This window comes from Emys orbicularis, chromosome 1 (genome assembly GCF_028017835.1).
Source record: "Emys orbicularis isolate rEmyOrb1 chromosome 1, rEmyOrb1.hap1, whole genome shotgun sequence".
NCBI lineage: Eukaryota > Metazoa > Chordata > Testudines > Emydidae > Emys > Emys orbicularis.
Window position 1 is genome coordinate 373349172 of NC_088683.1, and position 19613 is coordinate 373368784.

The 19613-nt window shown below is 54.8% G+C and overlaps 1 protein-coding gene across 1 annotated transcript in view; it reads left to right on the forward strand.

Annotated features, from left to right (window-relative positions):
* DNHD1 (dynein heavy chain domain 1) overlaps positions 1 to 19613 on the forward strand; it is a 112182-nt gene that overhangs the window by 15762 nt on the left and 76807 nt on the right. Inside the window, exons 8-16 of the mRNA XM_065398806.1 lie at positions 4420 to 4563; positions 5099 to 5213; positions 5446 to 5714; positions 6393 to 6636; positions 9965 to 10122; positions 10854 to 10979; positions 15245 to 15521; positions 16348 to 16475; positions 18063 to 18261. Coding sequence (XP_065254878.1) covers positions 4420 to 4563; positions 5099 to 5213; positions 5446 to 5714; positions 6393 to 6636; positions 9965 to 10122; positions 10854 to 10979; positions 15245 to 15521; positions 16348 to 16475; positions 18063 to 18261 — 1660 coding nt within the window. The remainder of the gene's footprint in view (positions 1 to 4419; positions 4564 to 5098; positions 5214 to 5445; positions 5715 to 6392; positions 6637 to 9964; positions 10123 to 10853; positions 10980 to 15244; positions 15522 to 16347; positions 16476 to 18062; positions 18262 to 19613) is intronic.

Below are 19613 nucleotides of genomic sequence, written 5' to 3' on the forward strand. Positions count from 1 at the left end.
CACCGCAATAGTCAGGTTGCTCCCAATCCCAGAGGACCAGTCACTTAACCCAGGTCAATTGCACTTTAGATCTCACACCAAAGACAACGCTTGTAGCCAATTCTATAATAAACTAGCTAAAGATAATATTAATTAGGAAAAGGAAACAAGAGAGTTATTTACAAGGTTAAAGCAGGTAAACATACATATGCAAATGAGTGACAATCTTAAGTTTCAAAAGGTAATAGAAGGTTCTGTGATAAGCAAGCTCTATATGCCCTTCAGGGAGGGATAGCTCAGTGGTTTGGCCATTGGTCTGCTAAACCCAGTGTTGTGAGTTCAATCCTTGAGGGGGCTACTTAGGGATCTAGGGCAAAAATCAGTACTTGCCCCTGCTAGTGAAGGCAGAGGGGCTGGACTTGATGACCTTTTGGGGTCCCTTCCAGTTCTATGAGATAGGGCTAAGCAGCTGGGAATCCCTTGCTTCTCCCTAGAAACCTTGCCTCTCGGAGTCCAAGCAGCCATGAGATTTATCCCTTCCCATCTTCCATTTTGAGCTGCAAACTCAGTTATGGGAGGAATTCACTTGCAAGACTCATCTTTGTGGGGTGAGGAAGGAGAGGGAAACAACAAAGTCTTTTTTCCTCTGTAATGTTCTACTGTATCTGCCTGGTGTCAGTGAGCCTTCCTTGTCGGTCAGGCGTAACACCTTCTGTTGGGGACTAGCATTTCACATCGTGAATCAAATGTTTCTCTCCTGGCAGGTGATTTACAGTTACAAGGGCTTACAATGCAAATGTTCAAATATTACCGTACAATATGGGATACAGGTATCATAAGCAAGGTTAATCCATGCTGCAACTCACAAGCATTCAGTGAAGTCTGAACACATTCTTATCATTCTAATACCTAGTTAACAATACTAACACACGGGGGAGCCAAAAGCTGGTTTCAGCTATGTCAGTATTCAACTGAGGCATGGGGACCTTAGCCTGAGCTATCTGGTCTGCCAGCATCACAGGAGACTCCACCACTTGCCTTGCGAATGGGGTCCAGTGGTTAATCACCATTGCTGTTAAACATTTGGGCCTTATTTCCAATCTGAATTTTTCTGGCTTCAGCTTCCAGCCATTGGGTTTTGTTCTGCCCTTCTCCGCTAGCTTAAAGAACTCTCTAGCATCTGGTATTTTCTCCCCAAGGCGATAATTATACACCATAATCAAGTCATCTCTCAATCTTCTTTTGGATAAGCTAAACAATTGGAGCTTTTTACGTCTCTCCCTATAAGGCATTTTCCCCAGCCCTTGAATAATTTTTGTGGCTCTTTTTTTTTTTTTTGCACTCTCTCCAATTTTTCAACATCCTGTTTAAAATACGGATACCAGAACTGGATGCAGTATTCCTGGCTCAGTCTCACCAATGCCATATACAGAGGTAAAAATCCCCTCCTTGCTTTGAACTATACAACCTGTGAGACAATTTGCAAGAGCAGTGCCTGTATCATGACACAGTCTCGGTGATATTTGTGAAAAGGGAGGGAGACTGGAACCCCACTCCTGGGGGATTATTTAGGGTACCTCATGAGTAAGATCCTGGCAGGCAAACCCATCACAGAGTTCGTGTCAGCAGGTCCAGAAATGTATTAGTACAAGCTGCCGGAAGGGAAGACCTGCATAAAAGTCAAAGGGATTACCCTCAACATAGCAAATTGTGAAAAGATCAACTTTGACAGTTTGAAAGATCTAGTCTTGGACTATAGCACAGACCTGAGTGAGAACACCCCAACAAAAAGATAGATGTGTAGCAGTCCTCTGTTGCAAGGAACAAAAATCAGTGGCAAATAGAAACAAAGATCCTTAAGAAAATGCAAAGTCATTTACAACAAGAGAGTCATCAGAGAGAGATTTAGAACCCTACCCTACGGCTTTTGAAAATGGATATGCAATGGGAACACACTTTTTCTGTAATTCTTGTAGGGCCTAGCAACTGTGGGAAAAGTTAATTTATTAAAAATGTGTTGGATAATATTGAGCAAATGTTATCTGTTATGCCTGAGAATACTGTGTGGTGTTACAGTTGCTGGTGTATAAAGGACTATTTTGTAAATACCCTTTCATCAATTTTGTGGAGGGGTTGCCTGATATTTTTTTTTAACAATGACTGTTTCCTACCAATAAAGTAAATATGGTTGTTGTAGATGATTTGATGAACTCTGCATGTGAAAGTGATGAAACTGAGAAAGCCTTTGCCAAGTATGTGCATCACAGGAACTTGAGCATTACGTATATAGTTCAGAATGTATTCTGTCAAGGAAAAAAGAATAACAAATTAAGCTAAACAAGACCAAGACCATAACAGGGTTCAAAAAAGAACTAGATACATTCATGGAGGATCGGTCCATCAATGGCTATGAGCCAGGATGGGCAGGGATGGTGTCCCTAGCCTCTGTTTGCCATAAGCTGGGAATGGGTGACGGGATGGATCACTTGATGATTCCCTGTTCTGTTCATTCCCTCTGGGGCACCTGGCACTGGCCACTGTTGGAAGACAGGATACTGGGCTAGATGGACCCTTGGTCTGACCCAGTAGGGCCGTTCTTATGTAAACACAAAGTACACAGTTATTTTCAAAAACCCCAGGGATAAATCCCTATGCTTGCTTGGCAAATGTACCCTGGCAAGGCGCAGTTCTTTCTAGAAGCTTTTGAGGATGCTATCAAATAACCTTATGGCTACACTGAATCAAGTCATGTGATCCTAGACGACTCCCAACTTCCAATCCAGTGATTAAGTCATCTTTATCGATCATAACAAGGTCCAGAAAAAATGACCTCATGTTGCGTGCAATACCTTTTGTGTTAGAAAATTATCAGCTGTAATGTTTAGAAACTCCAGTGACGTTTTACTGCTGGCTGCACGAGACCTCCAGCGTATGTATCCCAAACTGACTTCCTCCATAATGATGCAATTTTTTGCTTCCACGTATTATTTTAGTAGATGCTCTTGTGCCTTGGTGACACATGAGGCCCCCCCCAATCTTTCCACCTCCCTCTGTCTAATGCCACGTTTCTTGCTCTGTTTCCATGACAGCAACATCTTTATCTACACACTTTAAAACAGGTGCTTATCAGGAATCTGGTTTTGGGCGTCCCGCCCGTCTTGAGGAGTGATGTACTGCACTCCAGGGATACAGGTGGGCTGCAGGCTGGTGTGGGACGGAGCCAGGCTTTTTGAGAAGGCTTCCTGAATCTGCATGATCTTTTCAGCACCGCAGGATGATAGTTCTTTGCAGTGCTGGGTGCTCAGCTCTGACACAGGTTGTAGGCACCCAGGGTTGCTGAAGCAGTTTACCACACTGGATAGCTCCTTGGGGCAGGGTTTGCCGGCTTCAATGGAGGCTCATAGGAAGGCTCTCTTGGCCTGTATTTAAGCCTCAGCATGAGCTTGGAAGAAATCCTCATGTTTCATTTTTTGTCTTCGATTTTGCTGTTGGCTCTCAAATTTCTGCCCTTCTTTTGTCCTCTGGTGGAGGGTGTCAGAAAACCAGGAGGTCTGCCTGGGCGCTGGGGAGGAAGGGGTCACTGGGGGCCAGCCTGTTGATGGTCCAGCTAGCATACACTGATCATGAGTCACCCGTTCCTAAGCTCTTTGTCCTGTGAGTGGAGTGTTGCTGTCTTTTAGCATGCCATAGAATTTGTAGTGTCCATGAGTCTATGGTCACAGATTCATAGAGGTCTCAAACTAGAAGGGACCACTGTGATCATTTAGCCTGACCTCCTGTAGAACAGAAGCCAGAGAACTTCCTCCAGATAATCCCTAAAGCAGAGCTGTTAGACAAACACCCCATCTTGAAATAAAAACTGCTGCTGATGGAGAACCCATCACGATCCATGGTAAGCCGCTGTTCAAATATTTGCACCTTATTTACAGTCTGAATTTGTCTAGCTTCTACTTCAGCCATTGGATCGTGTCAGACCTTTTTCTGCTAGACTGCAGAGCTCATCGTTAAACATGTGTTCCCCATGTCGGTACTTAGACTGTGGTCAGTCATCCCTGAACCTTCTCTTTGGGAAGCTACGCAGATTGAATTCCTGGAGTCTCTCACTAGGAGGCAGGTTTTCCAACCCTTCAGCATTCCTGCTGCTCTTCTTTGACCCCTCTCCACTTTATCAATGTCCTTCTTGAATTGTGTCCAGTCCTGGTGTTCCCAGCATCATCAGCCTCAGTCACACCAGAGCCAGCTACACAGTAACTTGTGTTTGAAAAGGCCTCTTCTTTGTTCATTTACCCTGGAAATGGATGTTACAGCCTAGAGCATGAGGCTAGGACCCCCCCCCCCCCCCCGGGCTATCACCTCACCCACCCAGAGCCCAGGGGACCCAGGGCATATGGAGCCAGTGTGTGGTTAGGACTGAGCCTGTTCTGACTCTCTCCTCTGCAGGCCAATGGTACCATGCGGAAGGCTGTCCTCCGAGTGCACCTGGTGTTTGACGCTGACAGCCAACTGGTCCCCTTTCCCTCCAGTCAGGTGCTGGAAACCAGCCTGCTGGGGGCCCTGGAGGCCGTGGTGGAATCTGTACTGCAGGTTGGTACCTCTGACTCCCAGCTTAGCAGTCGTCCCTCCCCAGCTGTGCTGACACCAATGGGAGTAGGGAGTCTGCCTGCATCCAAAGAGCACATTGGAGGGCCGAATGGCTGTCCATCCCCTGTGCCAGGCTCTTCCTGCTGCACTGCCATTGCTGAAGTCAAGCACATGCCTGGGGCTCAGGTGCCTTCACCGCAGTGCTGCTGGGTAATGGGAGGAGCCAGCTCCCAGCAAGATCTCTGGGTCAAGTAGTGCTTCAGCGATGTGGATGGGCTGGCTTAGGGGCGGGGGTGGGGAACTGGTGCTCTTGCTATGGAGGAGTGGTAAGGGCTGGCGGCTCTTGCTAGGAGGTTGGGCTGGGTGCTCCTGCTGCAGGGTGGGGAACCAAGTGTTGTCAATGTTATAATGTGGGCCTGGCCCGGAGGTTGAAGGACCCTGTTGTGGGGAGTGCAGGGTTGCAGAAGGTGAAGGGGACTGTGCCAAGCACCTTTCTGCAGCCAGTGGGGATCTCCCAGTCCCTCTCCTGTCCCTGCAGGTGACCCGCACCAGGAAAGAGAAGCCAGTGACCCAACCTGAGCAGAGTCCTGGAGAGACAGAGACTCTCAGAAGTCAGGACTTGGCGATGGTGCTGTGCAATCCCCAGCCAAGTGGTAGGTGACTTCCTCACACAGGTCTCTCTACCAGGGCCCGTCCCCATCTGCTGCTTCCTGGCTAGATGGAACACTGCCACAGGGCCTCCAGGGTGGGGGACAGAGCGGATGGGGCAGAGGCCCTACTTCTGCCCACTACACCCAGGTGCCAGGGAGGGGAGTGTGCACCCCCCATCATCCCCGCTGAGATGGTTGGTTGAGCCCTCACTGTCTGTCTCTCTCTCCTGTGTAGCCCTTCGAGAGGCAGATAAAGGAGGCCCTGAGGCCCTGGCCCCCCAGTCCCCCGATGAGCTGCTCCAGAGTCTGCCTGCTGAGGTGCTCTGTGGCCAGGAGCCACAGCTGGTGCACCATCTGGATCTGAAGATCATCGGGGGCCTGGAGGTGAGTGGGCACCGGCTGAGGAGCCAGTACCCAGTGCCGTCGAGGGAGCAACTGGAGCAGGACCTGCGCTCGGACAGCAGTATCCAGGGGGCCCTGGCTAGCCAGCGGGCTTTGCTGGCGGTGAGTGAGGGGGGCTCACTGCACTGAACTAGTCAGTCCAGGGCTGCCTGGCCTCTTTTCCCTTCGCAATGTCTCTAAGAGCTGGCCTTGTGTCGCCAACATCCCTCCCTGCTTCTCCACTGCTAAGAGCTGATTGACCCCCGCAGCTTTGGCGCTTCCAGACGCATCTGGCTAAGCATCCCCTGGCTCACGCTGTGTGACACTGAGCTCTGGGGGGGCCCGTCTCTCCCTTGGAGTCGGTGACGCACCCAATGTAATGGGGCCTGATCCTGACTGGGGCCTCTAGGCATCGCTGCAGTACCCAGTACAATGATCATACATCCTGAACTCCCCTCTGCCTCTCCCCCCTATTGATCCCCTGCCCACCGGGGCCTTCCCCTGTAGGAGCCCTTCTCCAGCGCTCACTCCCCTCTGGCCACTTCCTCCTGGAGCTCCCAGACCAGGGCCCCAGCCTGGCTCTTCTCAGGGCTCAGGCTTCTCCAAAGCCATTGCCTTACCTGGGCTCAGACAGGAAGTGGGATCCTGGGGGGGGGCTCCCAGGGACCAGGCTGCCGGGTTGGGCACCAGCTGACGCTTCGGAGTGGGCTTTGAGGGAGGCATGGCAAATGGTGGGGTTTGCTCTGTATCTCCTGGGGCCTGGTGCTGTGGTTTGCTGAGAGCCCTGTGCTATTCCTGCAGGAGGCACTGAGTGAGACCCAGGAGATCTGCAAGCAGCACACGTGGGTGGCAGAGATCCACAGCTTTGCTCACAGCTGGAGCCCCAAGCAGCTGGAGCTGATGAAGGGCTGGCCCGCGGGCAAATATGTGCAGCGAGTCGTACAGCTGCGTGCCTGGGCAGAACGTGTCAGAGAGGTGCCCTCCATGGTCATCACCTGCAACCGGCTCCTCTTGGTGGATTGCAGCAGCGTGCAGCAGGAGATTGGTGTGTGGGGCGTGAGGGGACATGCAGAGGATGGTGTGCCCTGTGGGGGATTGCTATGTGGGCATCGGGAGGGGCAGAGGCGCTCACATGGGCAAGGGGCAGTGAGTCCCTCGTGGAGGAGGCAAAAGTCAGGTGGGGTTAGTCGGGGCGATGGAGTCCTGTGGAGGGAATGGCTGGTCACAGAGGGGAGGGGTAATGGGACCTGGCGATGGGCTCTGGGGTGGGGGTAGCTGGTCATATGGGGGGAGGTAATGGACCATTAGTAAATGGGGGAGCTGTGGACTCTGGGAGTGTGTGGCTGGTGACGTGGGGGGGGGTAATGGGCCGTTAGTAAGGGGGGAGCTGTGGACTCTGGGAGTGTGCGGCTGGTGACATGGGGGGGGGGTAATGGGCCGTTAGTATGGGGGGGAGCTGTGGACTCTGGGAGTGTGCGGCTGGTGACATGGGGAGGTGGTAATGGGCCGTTAGTATGCGGGGGAGCTGTGGACTCTGGGAGTGTGCGGCTGGTGACGTGGAGGGGGGGTAATGAACTTAAGAACGGCCGTACTGGGTCAGACCAAAGGTCCATCTAGCCCAGTATCCTGTCTACCGACAGTGGCCAATGCCAGGTGCCCCAGAGGGAGTGGACCTAACAGGCAATGATCAAGTGATCTCTCTCCTGCCATCCATCTCCATCCTCTGACAAACAGAGTCTAGGGACACCATTCCTTACCCATCCTGGCTAATAGCTATTAATGGACTTAACCACCATGAATTTATCCAGTTCTCTTTTAAACGCTGTTATAGTCCTAGCCTTCACAACCTCCTTAGGTAAGGAGTTCCACAAGTTGACTGTGCGCTGCGTGAAGAACTTCCTTGTATTTGTTTTAAACCTGCTGCCTATTAATTTCATTTGGTGACCCCTAGTTCTTGTATTATGGGAATAAATAAATAACTTTTCCTTATCCACTTTCTCCACATCACTCATGATTTTATATACCTCTATCATATCCCCCCTTAGTCTCCTCTTTCCAAGCTGAAGAGTCCTACCCTCTTTAATCTCTCCTCATATGGGACCCGTTCCAAACCCCTAATCATTTTAGTTGCCCTTTTCTGAACCTTTTCTAGTGCCAGTATATCTTTTTTGAGATGAGGAGACCACATCTGTACGCAGTATTCGAGATGTGGGCGTACCATCGATTTATATAAGGGCAATAATATATTCTCAGTCTTATTCTCTATCCCCTTTTTAATGATCCCTAACATCCTGTTTGCTTTTTTGACCGCCTCTGCACACTGCGCGGACATCTTCAGAGAACTATCCACGATGACTCCAAGATCTTTTTCCTGACTTGTTGTAGCTAAATTAGCCCCCATCATATTGTAAGTATAGTTGGGGTTATTTTTTCCAACGTGCATTACTTTAAATTTATCCACATTAAATTTCATTTGCCATTTTGTTGCCCAATCACTTAGTTTTGTGAGATCTTTTTGAAGTTCATCACAGTCTGCTTTGGTCTTAACTATCTTGAGCAGTTTAGTATCATCTGCAAACTTTGCCACCTCACTGTTTACCCCTTTCTCCAGATCAATTATGAATAAGTTGAATAGGATTGGTCCGAGGACTGACCCTTGGGGAACACCACTAGTTACCCCTCTCCATTCTGAGAATTTACCATTAATTCCTACCCTTTGTTCCCGGTCTTTTAACCAGTTCTCAATCCATGAAAGGACCTTCCCTTTTATCCCTTGACAACTTAATTTACGTAAGAGCCTTTGGTGAGGGACCTTGTCAAAGGCTTTCTGGAAATCTAAGTACACTATGTCCACTGGATCCCCCTTGTCCACATGTTTGTTGACCCCTTCAAAGAACTCTAATAGATTAGTAAGACACGATTTCCCTTTACAGAAACCATGTTGACTATTGCTCAACAGTTTATGTTTTTCTATGTGTCTGACAATTTTATTCTTAACTATTGTTTCGACTAATTTGCCCGGTACCAACGTTAGACTTACCGGTCTGTAATTGCCGGGATCACCTCTAGAGCACTTTTTAAATATTGGCGTTACATTAGCTAACTTCCAGTCTTTGGGTACAGAAGCTGATTTAAAGGACAGGTTACAAACCTTAGTTAATAGTTCTGCAACTTCACATTTGAGTTCTTTCAGAACTCTTGGGTGAATGCCATCTGGTCCCGGTGACTTGTTAATGTTAAGTTTATCAATTAATTCCAAAACCTCCTCTAGTGACACTTCAATCTGTGACAGTTCCTCAGATTTGTCACCTACAAAAGCTGGCTCAGGTTTGGGAATCTCCCTAACATCCTCAGCCGTGAAGACTGAAGCAAAGAATTAAATGGGCCGTTAGTAGGGGGGAGCTGTGGACTCTGGGACTGTGCGTCTGGTGATGTGTGTGTGGGGGGGTAATGGGCCGTTAGTGGGGGGGAGCTGTGGACTCTGGGAGTGTGCGGCTGGTGACGTGTGGGGGGGTAATGGGCCGTTAGTAAGGGGGGGAGCGGTGGACTCTGGGAGTGTGCGGCTGGTGACGTGTGGTGGGGTAATGGGCCGTTAGTAGGGGGGGAGCTGTGGACTCTGGGAGTGTGCGGCTGGTGACGGGGGGGGGGGGGTGGTAATGGGCCGTTAGTAAGGGGGGGAGCTGTGGACTCTGGGAGTGTGCGGCTGGTGACGGGGGTGGGGGGGTAATGGGCCGTTAGTAGCAGGGAGCTGTGGACTCTGGGAGTGTGCGGCTTGTGACGTGGGGGGGGGGTAATGGGCTGTTAGTAGGGGGGAGCTGTGGACTCTGGGAGTGTGCAGCTGGTGACGGGGGGGGTAATGGGCCGTTAGTAGGGGGGAGCTGTGGACTCTGGGAGTGTGCGGCTGGTGACGGGGGGGGGTAATGGGCCGTTAGTAAGGGGGGGAGCGGTGGACTCTGAGAGTGTGCGGCTGGTGATGTGGGGGGGGTAATGGGCCATTAGTAGGGGGGGAGTTGCGGACTCTGGGAGTGTGCGGCTGGTGACATAGAGGGGGGGGTAATGGGCCGTTAGTAGGGAGGAGCTGTGGACTCTGGGACTGTGCGTCTGGTGATGTGTGGGGGGGTAATGGGCCGTTAGTAGGGGGGAGCTGTGGACTCTGAGAGTGTGCGGCTGGTGACGGGGGGGGGTAATGGGGCGTTAGTAAGGGGGGTCTCTGTGGTCACACACGGAGGATTGGTGACGGGCCCAAGTCGGGGGGGTCTCTGTGGTTACACACGTAGGGTTGGGGGGTGCCTGTGGATGGGAAATTGGTGATGGCAGCAGCGTTGGCTGCCCTTTCCTGATGGCCTGATACCCACTTGCTCCATGCCCCCCAGTGCCCCTGCTGGACTCCGTCATCAAAGAGATCGTCTCCCTGCTGTTGAGTGAAACGTCCCAGCGCAGCGAGATCCTCATTTCCGAGCTTGGCGGGGTCGTGCAGCTCTACCGGAGTGTCAGCACTGACATCTTCACCATCGCCAAGTGCTCCCAGAAGGTATGGCTGGAACAGACCCCCACGGACTCCGTGCTCTGCTGGGCTCAGCCAGCTGCGGCCCGACACGCATTTCCACCGGTCCCACTCCACTCCTCTTTGAGCAGGCTGAGGCCTCCCCTTCCCCATACCACCGCCCCATGCCTTCAGCTGGATCGGTGCCATCCCCAAGGAGCAAGGATTCAGCCCCACCACCCAAGCCAGGCACTCTGTATTGGGTCCCATGCTGGCTGCTGTCAGCAGGCGTCTCCCAGAGCTAATAACTAGAACTGGGCAAATAGTCAGTTCACCAAAGAAAGCTTGTCATGGCACTGAAACATGTACATTGCGGCTGAAGTTGGTGACTAGTTTCAGATGAAAAAACCTGAAAATAAAAGTGCCAGCAATGTGGAAGCAACCCGTTCCACCACTGCATTTTGTTCAGCCCAAACAAAGGAGTTTTGGTTTTTCATTTTATCCAGAGAAATAGACAAAATTCTGTTTGTTACATTTGTTTTTCCAGAGTTTTCACTCAGCTCTATAAATAATCCATTGGGGCGAGTGGGGCATTGCACCCACAGTGCCTCAGTCTCTCTGCAGACTCACGGCAGGTGTCTCTGTGCCAGACACACTCAGCGCAGCCCTGCCTCTCAGAGCTCAGTGGGCGGAGATTTGGGGCACTCAGCACGAGGGGCTGGGCGATCTGCTGGGTCCAGCCCCAGTCTGACAGAGAATGGCGCTCACTCTTCCTGCAGCTGGAGCAATACCAGGGCCAGATGACAGAGCTGCAGGAGCGTGTGGAGTATGTGCGAGCTCTGAACGAGGTGATCCGTCAGCACTTCCGTCCACTCAGCCTGGATGAGGAGAACGTGGAGAACCTGGTGAGCTCCCAGCAATGGCATGCTATGGTTGTGAAGGGAGACCATAAGAACTGCCAGACTGGATGAAACCATTATCTTGTCTATATCCTTAACATCAATGACTTCATGTGGCAGTGAGTTCCACAGGCTAAATATACTTTGTGTGAAAAAGTTTCTTTCCCACCTTCCCTTATAATTGACAGTCCCCTTGTTCCTGTAATATGAGTCAGGGACAACAGAAACCCCCAATCTCCTATTTCTTCTCCAATCAGTATTTGTAGACTTCTTCGAGTGCTTGCTCATGTCCATTCCATATTAGGTGTGTGTGCTCGCCACATGCACCGGTGCTGGAAGTTTTTCCCTCAATGGCATTGTCACGGAGTCCCCAGGCGATGCTTTGGAACTGCTCCCCACAAAGCCAGTCAGGACTTTAGGGAGCCTCCTCTCCCTTGGGGCAGACTGTCTTCAGGGCAAGAAGCTCACACGGCTTCACCTTCCGGGGTCTGACCTTGGAGCATTCAGCATCCTCTGCCCCTCCGTGCGCTTCCCACAGCGAGTCCGCCCAGGCGGGGTCCTGGGGAAGCCAGAGGGTCCTGCACCCCCACTTCGCAGTCAGACGTGACTCTCAGCCAGCCAGTAAAACAGAAGTTTATTAGATGACAGGAACATGGTCTAAAACAGAGCTTGTAGGTAAAGAGAACGGGACCCCTCAGCTGGGTCCATTCTGGGGCCCAGCGAGCCAGACAACCCCGTCTGCCCTCACTTCCCGTCCCCAGCCAGCCCCAACCTGAAAACCCCCTCCAGCCCCTCCTTTCTGGCCTTTGACTCCTTACCGGGCCAGGAGGTCTCCTGATCTCTTTGTTCACCTTTAGCTATTCCCTTACAGGGGGGAAGGGCCCCAGCCATTTGTTGCCAGGATACAGTGTCGGCCATTTATGCACCCTGGAGACTTAAGAAATGCATAGGGGAAACTGAGGCACCCACACACTATTCAGAGGAAACATTAAGAACAGTCCCACTTCGTCACAGGTATCCATAGGGGACTGGCTCTGGTACCCTCTGGAGTGGTGTGCACATGCTGCGGTATAAGGGGCACCGCCGGTTCTCCCCACCCTCAGTTCCTTCTATCCGCCAGTGAAGGAGCTGGAACGTCTGCTGCTTCGGCTAGCCTTTCTTTGCTTGCTTCAGTGTTTTGAACTTTTCTAGTTAAGTTTCCTTTAGTGTGTTGGTGTTTTTGCTTGATTGGTCCCGAACAGGCCCTAGCCGGGGGATGGGGTATGCCCCAGTTCCTAGGCTTTAAGCCCTGTGATCGCTGCAAGAAACCGATGCACATCAGCGATCTGCATCATAGTTGCTCAAGGTGTCTGGGCGAGTCGCATATAAGCAACAAGTGCTGTATTTGCAAGTCCTTCAAACCTCGGACTAAGAAGGAGAGAGACTTCCATCTCAATGCACTCCTAATGGAGTCGGCTCTAACTCCGGCACCGGAGCAATCGAGGTCTGACTCTGCCCTGAGCACCGCAGCGTCGATGCGGAGCACCCCACCAGCGCCGATCCCTCTTCCCGGCATCTGCCAAGCGGGAGGGAAGATCTCCTACATCTCGCAAGGGAAAGGAGAGGGCAGGAGGGGAGCCAAGGCCCGAGAAAGGCGGCTCTATACCTCCTACTGGGAGCTGGGCCCTAGCTCAGGTCGAGCAGTCCAGCCTACCCCGACCCATGCCTGCCATGCCGGACAGTGACGAGGGCCTTCGTCAGAGGTCCCGTTGACACCCGAAGCCCTGCAGGCAGCGCAGGATATCCGGGCACTACCAGTGCCACTCACACCAGCTACGACGTCACCCCGGTCTAGGGGTAAACCCGCCTTGGGTCCTTTCGATAGGTCTCCGGCTCAGCGGCACCACTCCCCATTGCAGAGGATGGCCCGCCAGCGCTCGCCTGCACGGAGCCACCAGGCCTCGAAAGCAGAGAGGCAGGCTCAGCGAAGCCCTCGTTGGTCTCTGAACTCAGGACACCGCCCACAAGGCTCAAGGCGCACCTCACCGGTCCACCCTTTCCGGCATCAACAGCACAGGGACTGGCTCACTGCTTCACCCATGGCTCGGCACCAGTGATAGGCCCGGGACAGTCAGTCTCAGGAGCAGAGTCACCAGTTGTTGGCTCGCCAGTCTGTGTCGCCACCACACGGATCCCCTAGATTGGGGAGAAGGTCTCCCTGGCGACTGAACTGCTCCCGGTCCCACTCTAGATCCCGGTACTGGTCGAGCAGCGTGAGGCGTAGATCACCGGAGGGCCGTCGCAGATCCGCTGAATGCCACCGGTCTCCAGGGACTCACAGAAGAGATTCGTCCTGAGCAGAGAGCTCCCTGTCCAGGCACAGCGATCGGCACCGCAGTGACCGGGATCACCGATACTTGATCGTGGTCACCTGAGAGCAACCACTCAGCCTCAAGCTCCAGCACCGGACCTGAGTCATTGCCGGAGTGCCAAAACCTGGCACCGGTGGCACAGGTGGTCCCCTCAATGTCAGCGGTACCGCCAACTACCCCATGGGCCCAGGGCCAGTGGCCAGCTGCCTGGTACCCATGGAACCCATGGGGCTTTACCCAGCCTTCACAGAGGCTCAGGTCAGTGGCAAGGGCCTCGGACAAGCCATCAGCCTCAGTATCCCGCCCTCCCACAGAGCCAGCTATTCCTGAGGAGGGAACCCCTCAGGCTCATGCAGACCCTGGGGATCAGCCGGCTGGACGTGTCAAACCCTGTGGCGCTGGCTTCCTCCTCATCTTTGCCTGATGAGTTGCCTCTAACTTGGGGCTCCAGGTGGAGGAGCTAGAGGAACCATCGGACTCCCTATTCAACGTCCTCTGCTCAACAGCACTGGCCAGGGTGGCTCTGCCCCCCATGAAGGGGTGTCTAAGATCACAAATGCCCTGTGAAAGACACCCTCATCCCTGCCCCCCCATCCACAAGAGGGCAGAAAGAAAGTACTTTGTATGGGCTAAGGGCCATGAGTACCTATATATCCACCCGGCCTCAAGCTCCCTGGTAGTAGCAGCTGTTAATGAGCGGAAAAGACAAGGCCAACCGGGAGCCACTCCTAAGAATAAAGACTCAAAGAGGCTGGATTTGTTCAGACTCAAAGTTTATTCATCCTCCAGTTGTGGGTGACCAACCACCAAGCCCTTCTTGGCTGCTATGACTTCAATATGTGACAAGCCCCATATTGGAAACCCCACAGAGAGCAAGGAATGTGGCCTTTTGTATCCTGCTCAGCATCCCAAACCTGTGTTACAATATAATTCCTTCAGTCAGTGCTCCTGTCTCGGGCCCAGAAGCATCACACCACCGTTTGCAGTTGTCCTGTGAAAGCAACGACCGTGAATTGTTTTTCACACTCTCTCTTAGCCACTGTCCTTGAAGAAACCCTCAGGTCCCCCATTGTGATACTTCCCATGGGTCTGCAAATACAGGAGAATCATGCCTCCTGTATTGACAACAGCACAGTGCAAAAATGCTGGGCTATGGATGGCATTATGGGATGGAGAAAATTGACGGCTAGGAGCTTGAACTCTAGCTCCCAGAGATCCCTGAGTGAGTCATTTCCATCCCACAACATATTGTGAACGTTTCCCGAAAGGCATCGTGCCGGACTGCAGCCCACGGCACACTGAGATACCTACCCGTGGTGCACCACACTTTGCATTGCCACAAGCACTCCTGGTGAGTACACCCAGTGCCAACACAAGCAGCTAAGTGTGCACGTGCCCAAGCAATATACCGACTTCGGCAGCTGTACGCCGACATGACTTTGTTGAGCAGTTTGTAGCGTAGACATGGCCTTAGTGTGCCCAGCCCAAAGTGTGGTGGAAATTCTTCCAGGGTGTCTCCATGCTGTGGCCTGTAGGGGGCAGAAGGAAGGCTGGGGGCTGGAGGGGGGCTGGGGATCACCCACTCAGTGTCACAGTTCACCCTTGACACCGCTCAACCTCTCTGAACAGAGCCCCTCCAGTTGTCAGTTCTGAGCCTTCCCCTTTCCAGGCTGGAATCCTGTGATTCTTTCACCCCGTAGACCCCGTTCGCAGGGGGGCAGCCCCCTTTACCAACCGCGAGTGCTCAGCAGACCACACTGGATTCTGCTGCCCGGCAAGTCTTCCAGTTGGGAGCCAAAACAGCCTCCAAAACACAGGATCTTTTTAATCTGCATAGTAGAACTCAGAGCCTCGCCAGAGCACAGGGTAGTGTCTGCATGTGTCTGCTGCCTCCTGATTGGGGTCTGCCTCTGTCCCCAGCTCCTGGACACCTGGGAGGCCTTCGTGTACCAGCAGCAGGAGGCCTCGGACTTCATTGTCTCACGGCGCCTCAGCATCATTGCTGAGCTGGTAGACTCGCTGCAGAGAGCCAGACAGGAGCTGCAGGAGTTGCTGACCATGGCCACCACAGGGCAGTTCCTGGACCCCTCCCAGAGCCCGCGTGCAATGGAGCAAGAGCTGCGAGAGCTGTACCGCCGCTTCCAGGCCATGGCCACCCGCGTGGCTGAGCTGTGCCGCTCCCAGAGGATCCTCACAGGCATGAGAGCAACGGGGCCCCAGCCTGCATCTGCTGGGGAGACAGAACCCCAGGGCTCCCTACTTGTCCCTGTTACTTCCCTCGCATCCCCAGGGAAATGCCCCCGTGACTCCCCTCACCTCCCTGTGTCCCAGGGGACTCTGCACTCAGGTCTCCTCCAACCTAGGAGAGAGAGCCTGCAATCAGCAGCGTAGCTAGTGGGGTGCAGGGGAAGCAGCCGCTTCCCCTCAGCATGTTTTCAAAAAGCGGCGCGCCTGCCGGCCGGCGCTCACCTCCTCCAAGCAAGGGGGGGCAGCACGGCCGGAGGAGCCATGGGGAGGGGGCGGCACGACCGGAGGAGCGAGGGGGGCGCGCAGCAGGTCGGCCCGCAGCTGCGGCCAGAGGAGCGAGGTGGGGCGCAGCAGGGCGGCCAGCAGCCGCGGCCGGAGGAGTGAGGGGGGGCGCAGCAGGGCGGCCCGCAGCCGCGGCCAGAGGAGCGAGGGGGGGCATAGCACGGCAGCCAGCAGCCGCGGCCGGAAGAGCGAGGTGGGACGCAGCAGGGCGGCCAGCAGCCGTGGCCGGAGGAACAAGGGGGGGCGCAGTATGGCGGCCAGCAGCCAATGGGGGGGGCGGCACAGCCGGAGGAGCCAGCCAAGGAGGCGTGGCCAAAGGAGGAGCCAAGGGGGGGTGCCTTTTTTATGTTTGCTCCCCATGCTCTTAGATCCTGGCTACGCCACTGCCTGCAATGCGAACAGCAGAGGGAGTGCTGGGTCACCCTGTGCTGCTGCCTGGCTGGGGTGTGGGCAAGACTCCTCCCGAGTGAACGTCCTGTCCTTCCTCTTCCCAGGGGAGCGGACAGACGTCTCCTTCGTAGCCAGGAGCCGGGGGCTCATTGAAGCCCATGAGCACGTCTGGAGGCTGCTACGCACCATCTCCGAGCAGATCACTGAATGGAGGTGCCTCGCCTTCAGCAAGGTAATGACCGGCGCCTGCCCCACAGCTAACGCAGCCCTGGGCTCCCTCTCTCCCGACCCGCAGCCCCTGCTAGCCCAGCCCTGGGCTCCCTCCCTCCCGACCCGCAGCCCCTGCTAGCGCAGTCCTGCCCCCCCCCAGCCCGGCCTATGCCCCTCACTCCCGACCCGCAGCCCCTGCTAGCGCAGTCCTGGGCTCCCTCCCTCCCGACCCGCAGCCCCTTCTAGCCCAGCCCTGGGCTCCCTCCCTCCCGACCCGCAGCCCCTGCTAGCGCAGTCCTGCCCCCCCCAGCCCGGCCTGTGCCCCTCACTCCTGACCCGCAGCCCCTGCTAGCCCAGCCCTGCCCCCCCCAGTCCGGCCTGTGCCCCTCCCTCCAACCCGCAGCCCCTGCTAGCCCAGCCCTGGGCTCCCTCCCTCCAACCCGCAGCCCCTGCTAGCCCAGCCCTGGGCTCCCTCCCTCCCGACCCCACAGCCCCTGCTAGTGCAGCCCTCCCCCCCTCCCAGCCCGGCCTGTGCCCCTCCCTCCCTACCCGCAGCCCCTGCTAGCCCAGCCCTGGGCTCCCTCCCTCCAACCCGCAGCCCCTGCTAGCCCAGCCCTGGGCTCCCTCCCTCCCGACCCCACAGCCCCTGCTAGTGCAGCCCTCCCCTCCTCCCAGCCCGGCCTGTGCCCCTCCCTCCCTACCTGCAGCCCCTGCTAGCCCAGCCCTGGGCTCCCTCCCTCCAACCCGCAGCCCCTGCTAGCCCAGCCCTGGGCTCCCTCCCTCCAACCCGCAGCCCCTGCTAGTGCAGTCCTGCACCCCCCCCAGCCTGGCCTGTGCCCCTCCCTCCCGACCCGCAGCCCCTGCTAGCCCAGCCCTGGGCTCCTTCCCGACCCAAAGCCCCTGCTAGCACAGTCCTGTCCCCCCCACCCCCACCCAGCCTGTGCCCCTCCCTCCCGACCCGCTGCCCTGCTAGCCCAGCCCTGGGCTCCCTCCCTCCCAACCCACAGCCCCTGCTAGTGCAGTCCTGCACCCCCCCCAGCCCGGCCTGTGCCCCTCCCTCCCGACCCGCAGCCTCTGCTAGCCCAGCCCTGGGCTCCCTCCCTCCCGACCCGCAGCCCCTGCTAGCGCAGTCCTGGGCTCCCCCCCAGCTCTGCCGGTGCCCCTCACTCCCGACCCGCAGCCCCCTGCTACCCTAACCCTAGGCTCCCCCCCAGCTCAGTCAGTGCCCCTTACTCCCAATCTCCAGCCCCATGCTAGCCCAGCCCTGCCCCCCAGCTCTGTCGGTGCCTCTCCCTGCCGACCCACAGCCCCTGCTACCCCAACCCTGGGCTCCCCCACAGCTCTGCTGGTGCCCCTCACTCCTGGCCCACAGCTATTCCAGCCGTGAGCTCCGCCCACCCCAGCTCTGCTGGTGCCCCCAATCCTGACCTACAATCTCCCTTGTTATCCCAAACTTGGCCTCCTCCCACACATTCACAGCTCTGCTGATTCCCACCTGCAGCCGCCCCTGCTATTCCATAGGGCTCTCCTGAGTGTGGATGGTTTTGCCTGAGGGATGCACCTCCCTCCAGGGCTATCTGAGCACCCGCTGGTCTTTCTGTCCTACCAGTTCAACACCCCCCTGGCCACGGAGAAGATGGCTGAGTGGCAGAGGGAAGCGTCCCACATGGAAAAGTCCCTGCCTGCCAATCACCCCATCCTGCAGGCCTGTGTGCACATGATCACTAGTTTCCAGCAGTTTCTGCCCCTGCTTCAGAAGCTGGCCAGCCCACTCATGAAGAGTAGCTGCTGGAGGGAGTTCTTCACGGGTGAGCCCTGCAGGGAGCAATGGGAGGGGAAATCCATAGCGGAGGGGGGACAGTTCTGTGGAGACTCGTATCCCTGGGGCCCTGCTTTCGGCTCCGGCACCTTCAGGCCCAGAAAGGCCTTGACAAAGTGGAGGGAGCTCCAGGCAGCCCCAGCAGGGCTGGAGAGGGAGAGCTCTGGGAGAAACGGAAGGAGCCATATCTGCCGTGCTGGCTCTGAGAGGGGCGAGGGACGGTCAGTCTGGGGAGAGCTCCTGGGGTTTATGGTACAGTAACCTGGACATGAGGGAAGTTGGTTCAAGCATGGCCCAGCAAGTGAAAGGGTCTGTCCTGCTGGAGCAGCATCAGTGCCCAGAGCATGGCTTCATGCACCAGAGCTTGGCAGGCAAAGGCGACCCAATGGCAGGTCTGGGGGGCATAGGGACCTGGGCTGATGTAAAAGACTGTTGGCTCTTTGCCTCAGTTCTGCACGACATGCTGATTAAAAATTGGCACTATACCAAATCAGTGTGGCCCAAGTGGATTAAAAGCTGGCTACCGGAGAGAGCCTAGAAGGTAATCAGGAATGGGGATGCATTGTCTCATGATGATGAGAAGGATGGTCCGGTGGTCAGGGCACCAGCCAAAGACTTGGGGTCAGTTCCCTACTCTGCCATGGATTTTTGTGTGACCTTGGGCAAGTCACTTAGCTTCTCTGGGTCTTGGTCCCATCTGTACAGTGGGGATAGCCCTGCCCTGCCCCCCCCCCCAGGGTGGGGTGAGGTAAAGTGCTTTGAGATGGATTGATGAAAAGTGCTGTGTCAGAGCTGGGGCATTGATATGTCGGGGAGGGGGGGAGGGGGTGACGTTCTGAGTGTGATATAATATCTCATTGAAAGGTGACAGGGCCAGAAAGAGTTAATTAACTCACCGACTGACCTGACCCATGGCCGAACTTTAGAGACTGGTTAGGAAGAACTGTAAATGAACAGAGCTTTGAAATGCAGCCGGCATTGTTAGAGGCAGAAGGGGAGGTGTTTGCTCAGGTCTTGTGATGTAAGCAAACAAGTCTTGTCTATTGCTATAGCTTTAATTCAAAGATCAAAAAAGGAATATTAACATTTAGGATGATACTTGAGTGAAATAGTATTATTGTCTATATGTCTCTTTGAAGGTTGTGGTAACCTGTATCTGAACTGTTTAATGGATAAATTACCCTGCGCTAATTGCCAGGATGTTTAGGAGAAGGAAAGTTAAGCCTAATGTTTTCTCAGGGCAAAAGGCTGCTGGAAATGTATAAGAACCCTGGGACATGATCCTACTTCATCTCAGATCTGCTTTGGGTTTCAAGAGGGGGAAACCTTAAGCTATAAGGA